This window comes from Canis lupus, chromosome 12, assembly GCF_003254725.2.
Source record: "Canis lupus dingo isolate Sandy chromosome 12, ASM325472v2, whole genome shotgun sequence".
Taxonomy (NCBI): domain Eukaryota; kingdom Metazoa; phylum Chordata; class Mammalia; order Carnivora; family Canidae; genus Canis; species Canis lupus.
In genome coordinates this window covers 20,650,571-20,665,100 of record NC_064254.1, presented here as the reverse complement: position 1 = coordinate 20,665,100, position 14,530 = coordinate 20,650,571, and the positions used below count along the sequence as shown (strand labels likewise).

At 40.4% G+C, this 14,530-nt stretch overlaps 1 protein-coding gene across 2 annotated transcripts in view; it reads left to right on the top strand.

The window, feature by feature from the left end:
• CILK1 (ciliogenesis associated kinase 1) overlaps positions 1–14,530 on the top strand; it is a 57,627-nt gene that overhangs the window by 6,574 nt on the left and 36,523 nt on the right. For both annotated transcript variants that reach the window (XM_035697354.2, XM_025419035.3), the window contains exon 2: positions 13,432–13,704. In XM_035697354.2, coding sequence (XP_035553247.1) covers positions 13,604–13,704 — 101 coding nt within the window. In that variant the 5' untranslated portion in view covers positions 13,432–13,603. The remainder of the gene's footprint in view (positions 1–13,431; positions 13,705–14,530) is intronic.

Genomic DNA, 14,530 nt, shown 5'->3' with positions numbered 1-14,530 from the left:
TTCACCTCACCCAACCCTGCCCCCCCACTTCAATCACGAGGTGGCAATCAGGCAGGCAGCTGGGCTCTGACTGCTGCCACCCTCGACAGCTATCATTGTTTTTTGTTTTGTTTTGTTTTTAAAGATAGATAGATTTATTTATTTATTTATTAACTCATTTATTTATTTATTCATGACAGAGAGAGAGAGAGGCAGAGACACAGGCAGAAGGAGAAGCAGGCTCCATGCAGAGTCCCGATGCAGGACTCCATCCCGGGACCCTGGGATCACACCCTGAGCCAAAGGCAGACGCTGAACCACTGAGCCACGCAGGCATCCCTTGACAGCAATATTGTTAAGCTTGGGGGAACTGTGCCCGCAGCTCATCCATAGTTTTTCACATGAGTCAAGGGTAAAGGTATTGTTCCTCTAGCTCTTCAGCATTTCACACTAACTTCAGTTCTTTACGGTCTGCCTGAGCCACTGCTAGTGATGTGCCCTCATTTAGAAATAATCTACAAGTGACTGAAGACTTTTTTTGGCTCCGGACAGGAGTGCCCTTTTGGTACTGTAGGTGAAGCAATAGAAGCTGTGGATCCTTCTCATGGTATTAAGGACCCTGGTGCAGAAGGAGTTCTTTTGCTCAGAAGTGGGATTGAGGGAGGAGGAGGAGGGAGAGCCATGGAACAGTTTCTGGGGAATAGCAGAGGTGCACCAGCTACCTAATTTTCTTTTCCACTCTCTCCAGTTGATGCAAGAGCCAAAGGCATCTTTAATGCACTCCTTCGCTGAGGTAAAAGCAAAGCAAATTCCATATAAAGAAAGTTCTTTTGGCCTTCTAGCTGCTGTCCCCAGTGCAGAAAGGATCCCTAATCCAAGAGGCAAGTACTTAGAAGCATTTTTGCTGAAATGAATATGAGCAGAAAGAGTAGGCCCCAGAGAGAAAAATATAAACACAGATGTACTATTTTTAGAACCCTTTTGAAGTAAATTAACAGTATTAGCTTAACTCTTGTGAAATTATGACACATTAGAACCTAGAATCCGATGTGTAATTACCTACAGGATAAAATAAAATGGAACTCTGGAGTGCCATAGAAGGGCCATTTGATGATTTTGTGCATAATTCAGCTTTCCTATGAGGACAGGTGAGTTTCAGTGTTAAAATGATTAAGGCTGAGCAAGAAAAGCAGCTCAGAAGGGTCTGAATTTAGCAGAGCCAGTGAACCGCAGTTCCCAGACAAGACCAAGTTTGTGCACAATTTTCTGCCTCTTCTCTTAAAAAATTAGTGATTGTGACATTTATTCCATGACCATCCAAGTTTCAAAATGAAGAATGGACTACCATTGTCCCTTGCCTCCAGCCTGTTTTCCAGGCTGTGAATGAGCAGGGTATACCCAGTATGAGCTGCTGGCCATGAGCAGATGTTGTTTGCCTCCACTGGGGATTGAAGCCGAAGGGAGGGATTTGGGGCGGATCGCAGGAAGGTTTTCCCCATGTCACCTAGCCAGAGAAACCATGACATTTGTTTCAAAGACTGAAAGCAAAATAGAGCTGTATTTCCGTGTTCATTGAATATGCCCTTGCCCGAAGGCCTAAGGCTTGATCTGATAACAGAAAGGGGGCCTTTCTGTGATTCCCTGAGACACAGGAATTCCAGTGTTGTGGTGGGAGGGCCCCTGGCAGCCAGCCTGCATTAGCCTTTCTATGGCATCTACTATTCTTTCATCTTAGAATTTCAGAGCATTTGTGGTCAGGTCAAACAAATTGATTATCATTATTTTGCACATGAAGAAATGGCACTGTGTTTGGAGATCCTGTACCAAGGGTGGTACTGGAAATAGAGAGCAAAGACTAAAATTCAAATTTTGACCATTCGAACAATGAATGCCTACTGTGTGCAAATAGAATGTGAGGTGTGAGGACACAGAGATGAAGGAAGTGTGGTGAGTGTCCCCACTAATGCAGAGGGAAGGGCTGGCCGTGAGGTGGGGACAGAGTTCTGTGGTGGCTGAGGAAAGAGCCATTAGCTGGGTCCATTGTTACAGGTTGGAATGAAAGGCTCTTGAGGTGATGTTTGAGTTGGTTGGGCTAAGAGGGAAGGGAAGACGTAGATTCTGATTTGGGGGCCTGGCTGTGTCAGTAGGGTACTGTCCCACTCTAAAAGAGAGATGTCGTATAGCATACGGGGTCCCTCTGGGCTACAACCTTCCCTTTGCTAGCTTTTGTGCATGATGGCAAAACTGGAAGCATTGGTCTGGTTTTTTTCTTAGACAAGACTAACTTGAGTCCTGACATGGAGTCATGGAATCACACATCATTAAAGCAGGAAACCACCTTAGTTCGTCAAATCCAATGTCCCAATTTCATGGAAAGTAAGCCTAAGGACTGAGAGGTACTCTGAGTCACAGGGGTTGGTGTCTGTGGCCCTACCCATGTGATCTGGACTAGATTGAGCAAATACTCAGAGTAGTGATTTAAATGATCAAACTGTTGCCTTACAAATGATGTATATTTTATATCCCATTCTCTCTATATACTGTGCTTTGTATTCTGTAAAGGAAAATCAAGAAATTGGACCCAGAACATATTGCATGTGTATCAAGTAGCGTTGTGGGAGAAAAGACTTCTGTTTAGTGTTCATCGAAAGACTAGATGTGTTGCAAAAAATGGATGTATCAAGAGCATCTCAGCTTTTGCCAGAATAACGGTTTTGGGTGATCTACAATATGTGACAGTCACAGAAAAATTAATTCTGTTTGAATTAAAAAGAGTGTCTTTAGAAAGAACACTACATGGGTGCCTGGGTGGCCCAGTCAGTTGAGCATTTGCCTTTGGCTCAGGTCATGATCTCAGGATCCTGGGATCAAGCCCTGCATTGGGCTCCCTGCTCAGCCGGAAGCCTGCTTCTCCCTCTCCCTTTACCTCTGCTTCCCGCCCCCGCCCCGCTTGTGTGCTCTCTGTCTTCAAATAAATAAATAAAATCTTAAAAAAAAAAAAAAAAAAAAAAAAAAATATATATATATATATATATATATATATATATATATATATTAAAAGAACACTAAATGATCCCAACAACAGTGACTTTGACCAAGTGGTATGAGCATGGGTGGTCAGGGTTTCCTATCCCGGGTGGGTCTCATGATTAAGGCAGAGGCCAGCTCCTGATACTCAGTGTTAAAAACGCAAGAAGCAGGGGTCCTGGCTGGTACAGTTAGTAAAGCAACTGACTCTTGATCCTGATGTCTTGAGTTCAAGTCCCATGTTTAGAACAAATTACTAAAAAAAAAAATTTAAATAAATTCAAAAAATAATAAATAAAAACTTTTTCTTTAAAAAAAACACAAAAATCAAGGAGATGGTGATTGTTCTGCAGGACAGGTAAAGGCATTGAAACATCACTACATCATTTGCTATTTAAAAGCAGTCAACAAGCCTGTGAGCTCAGTCTATGTGACAATGCTTATGAGCTGAAACTGGGACCCAGTCCCTCTTTCTCTGCATTCACTTTGCCTCCATTGTAGACAGTCAGTGCTGGTGAGGTCCCTTGCTGGGTTCCCTGATGTTTGATTGCAGAATGAGGCCAACTAGACCATGGCTACATCACTGGTTTCCATATTTGGACTTTGAGCTACAGAGTGCTTCTAAATTCCTCTCATTCTCAGATCCTCAAAAGATTTCATGATCTTTGGATCTTTTGCAACCTTTCTTTTGAGTTTGGTGCAGTCGGCCTGGGTTCCTATCTTAGTTCTATAACTTATTAGTTATATAACCTTGGGCAAGTCACTATGTCTCAGTTTCCTTATCTAGAAAATTGGCGAGAGGGGAGTTGGTGAGCACAGTAGTACTAAGGGCAAGTTGCTTGTACCTCAGTTTCCTTATCTGTAAAATAGGGGTAATAGTAGTGCCTACTGGTAGAATGTTGAGAATTGAATGGGTTAATATATGCAAAGCACTTATGATAGTACTGTACACCTATCAAGTATTTAAATTATTATCATTACTATCCTTTTGGTTTATTTGATGTATTAGGAAGCTAAGTGTGGATTAATTCTAGTGAGTGCTTTATCCAAGTTAATTCTTAGAGTCAGAGCAGTATTTAGAATACTGCCCAACAGCAAGTTAGCTAATTCCCAAGTTAAAGGATGGGCTGCTGTATTCCATTCCCTTCTCAGGAGATCTGTACCTGGAGCTGTGAATTCAAATGCTGTCAGAGGCAGAGGAAGAAATGTAAAAGACTCAGAGAAGCTGGATATGTGCTTGTGAAACAGTAAAGGAATGTTCTTCTCTTTAAAAAAAAAAAATTATTTTCTTCTCCAGTTTTTCTTCAAACATGAGCAGTTTTCAGGCTTTTACTTTGTCACTTTTGGTAGAGGTATAGACAGAGAAATAGGGATCCCTGGGTGGCGCAGCGGTTTGGCGCCTGCCTTTGGCCCAGGGCGCGATCCTGGAGACCCAGGATCGAATCCCACGTCGGGCTCCCGGTGCATGGAGCCTGCTTCTCTCTCTGCCTGTGTCTCTGCCTCTCTCTCTCTCTCTCTGTGACTATCATAAATAAATAAAAACTAAAAAAAAAAGAAACAGAAATATTTTTCTTCCAGTGAAACCAGTGATGCAAAGGTACAAAAATAAATGACAACTAAAAATATTAGCAACCATTGTGGTAACCGTTTAGGGACAACAGGCAGGTTGGGGATTGTGATGAGCATGGAGACCCTTGCTCATTCTAAAAAGATGGTGATGTTTCTCTAGTTCTTTATTACCATGGAAAGCTAAGGAGATCCTGTTATTAGCTCTTCAGTTTTTCCAGAGAAGCCCTAGATCTCATTTTTATATGAGAGATACTATTTTTAAATATAGACTCAAAGCATACCTCTAAATTCAGTTCTCAGGCTGCTGGTTTGCAACCCCTGTTCTACACAGTATGGATTCTCCATATGCTAATGTCATATATTCAGGGATTTCAGTCAGAATTGTGAAGTCTTGCCCACTGCAAAATTAGAAATCTTCTCTGTACTTCAAAGAGGAATGCCCTTGTTCATTGGTAAATAAGCACAGACTTCTGATTCCATTCCTAAAACACTCAACTTTAAATGAATGAAAAGCATTGCTCAATGATTCAGATGATTGTGTGAAAGGCTTTGGGCCTTATGTTGGGGAGTAATAGGCTAAATAATATCCCCCAAAGGTATCAGGTCCCTGGACCTCTGAATGTTACCACATATGGCAAAAGAGACTGCAGCTGTGATTAAATTAAGGAATTTGAGGTGAGAAGGGTACTCTTGATAATCTGGTAGGCCTTAAATGGAAATTTAAGTTCTTATAGAGAGAAGGAGAGGAAGGTTTGACACCACTCAGAAGAGAAGGCTGTGGAACCATAGAGGCAGAGACTGGGCCAGGGCCAAGGGATGCAGTGGCTACCAGAAGCTGGAAGAGACAAGGAAGAGATCCCCCTTAGGGCCTCTGAAGGAAGTGCCTACACCTTGATCTTAGCCCACTGAGAAACCCAGTACTGATTTCAGACTCTGACCTCCAGAATTGTAAGAGAATAAATTTCTATTGCTTTAAGCCACCAGGTATATGGTAGTTTGTCACAGCAGTTGTGGGAAACTAATAGAGCTGGTAAGGAAAACTTTTTGTATTTTTTTCAAAGATTGGTTTTTGTTAGTGTATGGGTAAATGGCATGTCCTCAGTAAGAGAAATTAGCCAGTGGTTCACAAAATGATTTCTTATTTGTACACCTGTAGCATCCTTGTGGTCTCCACCCCTCCCAGGAACCGACCCCAAGTACCATGTCTCCTAGTCTCCTTCCCTAGCTAGGAGGGAAAGGCCTAGAGGCCAGATCCACCTCCCTCAGCTCTTTGGATCTTGTTACTCAGAACTAAGCATAGTGCTGTGTGCATAATTTTTCACTTGTGTAATATGTTGTTCTACTTCAATTTTTTGAGCATACTTATTCCTGTATCTGAAATAAATATTTGTATACTTTTTTTAAAAAGATTTAAATATTTATTTGAGAGAGAGAGAAAGAGAAGGAGTGGGAAAGAAAGGGAGAGGGAGAGAGAATTTTAAGCAGACTCTGTGCTGAGTGTAGAGCCCAACACAGGGCTCAATCTCAGAACCCTTAGATTATAACCTAAGCCAAAACCAAGAGTCCAACGCTCAACTGACTTTGCCACCCAGATGCCCCTAAATATTTGCATATTTCTATAAAAATATATATTTCAGGGGGATCCCTGGGTGGCGCAGCGGTTTGGCGCCTGCCTTTGGCCCAGGGCGCGATCCTGGAGATCCGGGATCGAGTCCCACATCGGGCTTCCGGTGCATGGAGCCTGCTTCTCCCTCTGCCTGTGTCTCTGCCTCTCTCTCTCTCTCTCTGTGACTATCATAAATAAATAAATAAATAAAATTAAAAAAAATATATTAAAAATATATATTTCAGGAACACATGGATGGCTTAGTGGTTGAGCACCTGCCTTTGGCTCAGGTCGAGATCCCAGGGTTGTAAGATCGAGTCCCACATCAGGCTCCCTACAGGGAGCCTGCTTCTCCCTCTGCTTATGTCTCTGCCTCTCTCTGCTTGCCTCTCATGAATAAATAAATAAAATCTTTAAAATATATTTATATTTCACATATTTCTATATTATGCAACATAAATGTGGGTAAACCTCACAACCATGGGAAAGACCATACTTTTGCCTTTTTTACCAAATTGTAAAAAGTTGTAAAATTTTTACCAATCGTAAGGAATCCAAAAGTAGAAACTGTCTTCTACTTATATACTGAGGTCTCAATAGAATGACATACAGACACAATGTTGTGGAAAGGAGCCAACATGATGGGCTTGAGAGGAACCAGAATGACATGGCTGTGATTTATTTTTATACTGAGTTGAGACTTGAGTTAGCTACAGTTAAAAACATAGTTTAATGGTTTTTGTTCTAAATGAGCATTCCAAAGTGCCAAGTTAATAAAATACACTGCAATACCCAACTTTTTATTTCACATATGCATTTTACACATTTGATGTTTGTCTACCATTTTTAAAGAGCTGACTCCATAGATATAAATGTCTCTCCAGCATCAAAGAATGTACAGTACAAATAGTCAATAGTATGCTGAAACTTCTTTCCTGTTAAAACTCGGACTGAGAGTTCTATGATTTCCTTGGCTGCCTTTTTAACTGAGGCTACCTTGTTCCGTGTGATGTTTCACTATCAGTAGCATACAGACTGGGTCCCTCGTGGGTGTCAGAACAGTCTTGTCTGTTGGGCCATTATCAGAGGATTTGCAGAATCTGGGTTTAGGTGCCACCTACAGAGAGGACTTGTCTGAGAAAACCATCTGCCTACCATGGAGGGACCTACAAGGCCTAAGAAAAGTTGGTTTTGGATAAATACTGGGGAGAAGAAGGAAGCCCAGTCCCAGCTGGCTAGTTGTCCAGGCAACCCTGAGTGACACCCAGGACCATTTTTGGACACTCATCCTATTTCACCCCAAGATTTGTAGTCATTTGTTCTTGCAAAATGGAAGCAGATCCTGGTGGATAGAAAATTTACCTTAGGCTAACAGAATTACTTCTAATTTGTCTCCAACTCTATTCCTCTTTCAGTTTTCAAAACCATGCTAGCTACAGAAGTTCAATCGGTTAATGGATTAATTGACCTATTACCTCCTGTATAGATGGAATTTTGAATTTTAGTCTCTTAAGTCAGAGTAGCCTTAGTATACTGTATCCAGAATGCTTTCAGCTGTACTTGATGGAATATCTAACATTGGCTTCAGCAACAAAGATTTTTAATTAGGTCCTATAATGAGAAATCTAAGGTTGATATTTTCAGAGATCATGCAGCAGCCCAGTGGTATCATCACAGACTCAGCCTCTTTCTTTGTTTTTATCCATTCTTAGCAGACAGGATTCTCCTCTTTAGAGTTGATTTCTCATAGTCACTAGAAGGCTATCTCACACCTACATATGAGTTTTATGCAACTATGTTTATTTAAAGCAGAAACACAGGGCAACCTCTTTGTCAGCTGTCTTTATCAGGCAGGAGATTCCCTCTTAGAAGCCTTTCTCTTTCTCCTACCAGCTCACCATCCTTTCCATCTTACGAGTAAGAGCCATAGCCCCATTCCTAAACAAATTTTAGTGGGAGGTGGAATAGCTTAGCTTGGCTTAGAGTGATCACAGTTCATGCCCTAGGGCTGTGGTAGGTGGCTGCCAACCCTGATTATGTTGGATCCTGAATATAAATAGTGTTTTGAAAGTTAAGCAAGAAGGGCAGCATTGCTATTGGGTAGATCCGCAGTGGCATCTACTGCCTCTCCCTTTTTTCTACAGCATTGTCCATTGCCCTGTTGTTTTCCCAGAGTAGCAGTGAGGTTTTTGTTCAGTTTCAGATTATGACATGAGTCATCATATTTGAGCCACCACAAAAGTGGTGAACAACTGAAAATACCGATCTCAAATGTATTTAACTGCTTCCTGCTGGGATATGCCCAGAATTGACTGTGGGTGGACTGATGCTTCTTGTGTAATGCTAATTTGAATAATGCCACTGCAATTTTTTTGATATGGGAAATAATTGACCAGAGACCAGAAAGCTCAGACAGTGGTCATGGTCCTGTTCTCTGGATCCAGACATAGCGTAACTAATCCTTTTCCCTTATACCCGTTTGTACACTTGAAACAATGAGCATGGTTCCCCAAGTCTCTTTTACTTCAAATATTCTTTCAGCTACTCTTCTGGTGCTTTTATTTAGGCCCTTTATTATGTTCTTTAATGTCTCTCTTGAAGTTTGTCGTCCAAAGTTGAAATGATCAGAGTCGTGCAGATCAACCTTGTCTGAATGCTGAGCTCTTCATAAGAGCTCCAATAATGTATTATCTTTGGAGAAAATTAAACAACCTTAAAACTACTTGTAGCTGTCTACTGAGCATCTGCAATGAGAGGTTTTGTACATTCCTCAAATCCTACACCTCAGGAAGCAGAACCCATCATCTCTACACCTTGTCCAAGTAACATATATGCATACATTCCCTATTCCAAACATGTGTCTCCTGTATCTGAGAGTCATGTAGGCTAGGTCTCTTGTACAGGCCTTCAACATGTATCATATGGACTACAGCAAACCCTCCAAACTAATTTCTCTGCCTGTAGTCTCTCCATCCTAACATCTATGTGGTCTCCAAAGGTATCTTCCTCATGTTGTTTCCCTGCTTCAAAATACTGGAGAACTCCCCTCTCCAGGGTAAGGACCAAAACTCCTGCATGATGAATATATTTCTTCACACATGGGCCTACCCCCACCCTGAGTTTCTAGGCATTTCCCGCCATTTCCTTACTTCTCTCCATAGTCTTTATGCCCTAGGCCCATACTTCGCAGTCTGGTTACACATTAGAATCACCTGCAGAGCTTTCTTAACTACTGAAACTCATTCCCCACCCCTCACCTGACCCTTAGAGGTGGGGTCTGGGCAATAGTATTTGTTAAAAGGCTATTCTAGTGTTCAGCCATGGATGCAACCACTGGACTTTTGCCCTCTCATGAACACACCGAGGTCTGTACCACCAACCTTTTGCGCAGTTTCCTCCATCTATAATTCCTTTCTCTTCCTTTTCTGCTTAATAAAACCTTGTTCATTTACTACTTTAGTACTACCTCCTCTCTTCTCTTCTCTCAGATCCCTCCCTCCACTGAAGAGTTGGTTGCTCTTTCTACTATAGTCTCATAGTACTTTCTACATTTTTCATGATCACGTCAGTTGTGAGTTATTTAAAGGACACTTATCTTATTCATTGTGTGCCGCAAAAGCCTTGCATAATGCTTAGCATCTTAGTAAAGGTGCAATAAAATTCTGCACTGTCAACCTGACATCAGTGCCTGAAGAGACACCAATTTGATCTATTGTACAATCATTATGTAATTACCTGAAATAACATAAGATTAAAAAGCTATCATGGCATGGTGAGAGTCAAATGTTTCTAGAGTAATCAAATTTCATTCTGTGATAATTTGACAAACTGTAATAAGAAGCTATTAGGATGACTATATGTTAAATGAATGACTCATTCTATCTTGACTTCACTAAAGTTCTTAATTCTTTCACAAATGGCTTTCTCAATGATAATCTAGAAGCATTGTCCCAATTATACAATTTAATTGGATGAGGAAGTAGTGAGACATAACTACCAAAGAAAGGTTTCTGTGATTGATAATTTATAGATATGAATCAGTAATATAATGCCATTGCAAAAATATAAAAAAGGTAGGGGAGAGCCCACATGCTACTGGAATGCACATCATTATTAAGGTTGGTCACCACAGCTCATCAAGGGAATGGAGAAATGTGTGAGGATTCAGAGATGAATGCCAAAGATAATTAAAGGAATGGAAAAAGGTCTTATGAGGAAAGGTTGCGTAATTAATGCGGGAGAAGGCTGAGAGACACACATTTGATTACTAATTTCATGTATACACACAATTTTGTGGGGTACTTTCTTTATATTTACCAAAAAACGAAGCATGAAGAAATTAGCTTAAATTAGAACAGGCAAGTTTTAGTTGGACATTAAGAAAAATATTCTAATTAACTAGATTACAAAATGCAAATCTAATCGTGTTATTCTCAAGTTAAAAAAAAAATTAACTTCCCACTGCCTCTAGGTGAAAGCCTCCTTTTTGTTTTGTTTTGTTTTTTAAATCATGTGATTTATTAGCTGCTATTTGACAAATCAAGGAAAGTACCAGTGATTTTTAGGAAGATGACATACAACAATGGTTTGGGAATTTTAATTTGTTAGAAAATGAAATCATGAATGATGTAGAAATCATTTAGGTCATATCAAAAACAGGTAGAGATAGATATGAAAAAGAAGAAAAAGGGGAAAATAAACCCAGAGTTAAAAATTGCTTATGTTGTGGTTCAAGTACTCTTTCTGTGTTGTGTTGAGACACAGCCATGATGTATGTTCTAATGTTAGGTTTTATCGAATAAATCTACACTTTTATGTCTTAAGCTGAAATAAAATGTTTAAGATATATATCTTTTTAAAGATTCTCTTCCTTTACCATTTTGATAACTTTTTAAACTTCTAATGTAGAATAATTTACGTTAGAAACATATAGAAAACTTGCAAGAACAGTCCAAGAATACCCATATACCTTTACCCAAATTTACCTATTGTTAACATTTAACCCCATTTGTTCCCTCTCTCTACCCTCACATCATTCCCTCCCATGCACACAATATTTTAACTGTACCTCCTGGAGAACAAATTGCATACATCATGGTCCTTGACTTATACACCCTTCAGGGTGTATTTTCTAACAATAAGACTGCTCTTACAGAACCACAGGACAGATATCAACTTCAGTAAATTTAATACAGATGCAATACTTTTACCTAATCTACCATCTGTCTTTCAGTCCTTTCCATTGGCCCAATGATGTCCTTTGCAGCACTTTGTCTCCTTTGGTACAGGATCAAGCTGAAGCCTATGTTTTTCAAAGTGGCATCTGAGGCCCTCCACAAACAAAACTCTGGGGTTTTCTCTCTCTCCTGTTCCAAGCTCCCACCTTACCCCTCCCTCCTGAGTTGATGCCTTTGTTTCTGCTCCTTGGACAGCTAGAATGCCTTGCCTTACAAAACACCTTCTTTTCTTGTTCTCTCAAGCTCCGTCTTTTGTGAAGACTTTACTTATTCCCTCCCTTACCCAGATGGAATGGACCCTGCTGGAAGCTAGGGGACTTTCCCTTGAACCTCTCCCACATCCTGTCCCTGAAACCTAAGCTGACTTGAAATATCTTAGTTCATATTCGCTAGTACATATCTGGCCAATCCACCGTCATCCCCTAGAACATATCTGGGGATCCACCACCACCACCATCATCCCCATCCTGAGACTCTAAGATCTTTGAAAAAAATGGACAATAAACTATGTAAATACCTTGTTTCTCCACCACCATCATCCCCGTCCTGAGACTCTAAGATCTTTGAAAAAAATGAACAATAAACTATGTAAATACCTTGTTTCTCCTCAACCATTCATCCACTAATATTTGCATTCATCAGTGACTCTTGTCTGCAACAGATCTTATTGTGGTATTTGCCTAATAGTGAATTTTTTATTTCCTTCTTTCCTTCTTCATTTATTTGGAATTCTTCTGGAAGGACAAGGTGCGTAAACTGGATTTAGATGCAGAACATCACATACTTCTAATCAGTGTTTTCTGATCTTTTGATTTTTCAGATAATTATTTTATCAGCTGTTTTTTGCTCAGGGTGCCTGGCTGGCTCAGTTGATATTGTATGCAACAGTTCTTGATGTCAGGGTCTGAGTTCAAGCTCCACAGTTGACATAGAGCTTACATTAAAACAAAAACAAAAAAAACTTTACTTTTATTTTAGCATTTATATTTTATTAAGCATTGCAATCACTTAAATTATTGCTATATTTTCTTTATTATAGACAGACTGAATGACTCAGTTCTATAAATTGCAAAAGCCAATGATTTGTTATTAAAGAAAAGACAGCTAAATGACTTTAAAAAGGGCACACCCTATATACAGACCTTAAGAAATTAGTTGTTCTTTGTTTAGCTTCTGCATGTCTAGTAATAAAAATAATACTGTTGATGCTTAGCCACAAATAGTTCATGGATCATATGTAAATTCTGTATCAGGAGAACTTTAATTTTAACATTTCTTGGCTTTGTTACATTGTAAATTGTAGCAGAAATACACAGAACACAGTATATTTAGTACAGATTTTTGTAGCTCTGCAATTTTTGTCGACCATAGTTTTCATGCAGTGTTTGCCCACAGTGGCTGGTCAGCAGAAAAGCATTGAATTGCAACTGATTCATTTCTGAGTCAGTGACAAGTTCACTTTCCAAGAATGGTATCTTTCATCTTATGAAAATTAAAAAGAGCATTATTTAGGCCAGAGGTTGGGAAACTTTTTCCATAAAGGTCCAGACGATAAATTTTTTAGGTTTGTTTGTTTGTTAAAGATTTTATTTACTCATTCATGAGAGACACAGAGAGAGAGGCAAAGACCCAGGCTGAGGGAGAAGCAGGCTCCCCACAGAGAGCCCAATGCGAGACTCTATCCCAAGACCCCAGGGATAGTCTCACAACCTGAGCCAAAGGCAGACACTCAGCCACTGAGCCACCCAGGTAAGCCATATAGTCTTTTTTTTTTTTTTTTTTTTTTTTGCCATATAGTCTTTGTCACACTGCTGCTAAACTCTGCTTTTGTAGTATGAAAACAGCTATAGACACTATGCAAATGAATGACCATAACTGTGTTCCAATAAAACTTTATTCACAACAACAGGTGGTGGCCTGGGAGGGTTATTGTTTGCTGACCCTTGATTTAGACAATAAAAATACACAAAATCTACATTAGCAGTTACTCTTGTCTCTCATTTTTCTCTACAGGCAGAAGACTGATCTTTGAAAATATGTATTTGGGAGATAGTCACGTTCTATTAAATACCTTGTGCTGGTGCTGCCATCGAAAAATCTGGTTACACTCTGGGGAGGCCTGCTGCTTCTGCAGGACTGCACCGCCTCGGCCCTGAGATGAGTGTCCAGCCTGAGCGGGCACACCATGAATAGATACACAACAATCAAGCAACTTGGGGATGGAACCTATGGTTCCGTCCTACTGGGACGAAGCATTGAGTCTGGGGAACTGATTGCCATTAAAAAGTAAGTTTTATTCTTCACTCACATCAATTCATCATCAACAACACAATGTCAACATCGTTTTCACTCTACCCTCTGCATTTCTCGTTATTGAAAATTTCTAAAGGTAGGGGGGTGGGTAGGAGGCATACAGGAAAGTCTTAGACATTGATTTCTGTGGGCTAGATGATTGTTGGCTCCGGAATGTTCGTGTCAGAGGTCTTAAACACATTCCTACTTTAGATTTGCATATGACACTAGTCCTCTTCCAAACTGTCATATCGTAATGTGACGTAGTAATGAAAAGGTTTAGAAACATTTTATTGGAAAGGAAACTGACACTCTGAGAAGTTAAGTGACTTGATTTGGATCATTCACACAGGTGGTGGTCTAGGGACTACTATCTTCACCTCCCCACTCTACTTCCCCTTTACAATCTGAGTCCAACCCGAGTGTATTAGTTACCTCTTGCTACCTAATAATTTACCCCAGGAATTCATGGTTTTAAACTACACCCATTTATTACCTCATGGTTTCTGTGAGTCAGGAGTCTGGGCAGGGTTTGGGTGAGTTCTTTACATTAGGGTCTCTCATGAGGCTATAATCAAGGTGTTGGCTAGTGCTGAGGTCTTATCTGGAGACTGGGCTAGGAAAGGATCCACCTCCAGGTTCATTCACATGATTGTGGGTAGCATTCAGTACTTCCTGGGTGGTTACACTGAGGGCCTCAGTTCCCTGCTGGCTGTTAGCTAGACATTGTCCTCCGTCCTTTGTCATGTGGGCCTCTCCAAAGAATAGCTCTCAACATGGCACCTTGCTTCAAGATGGGGGGTCGTGAAGGCAATGAGAG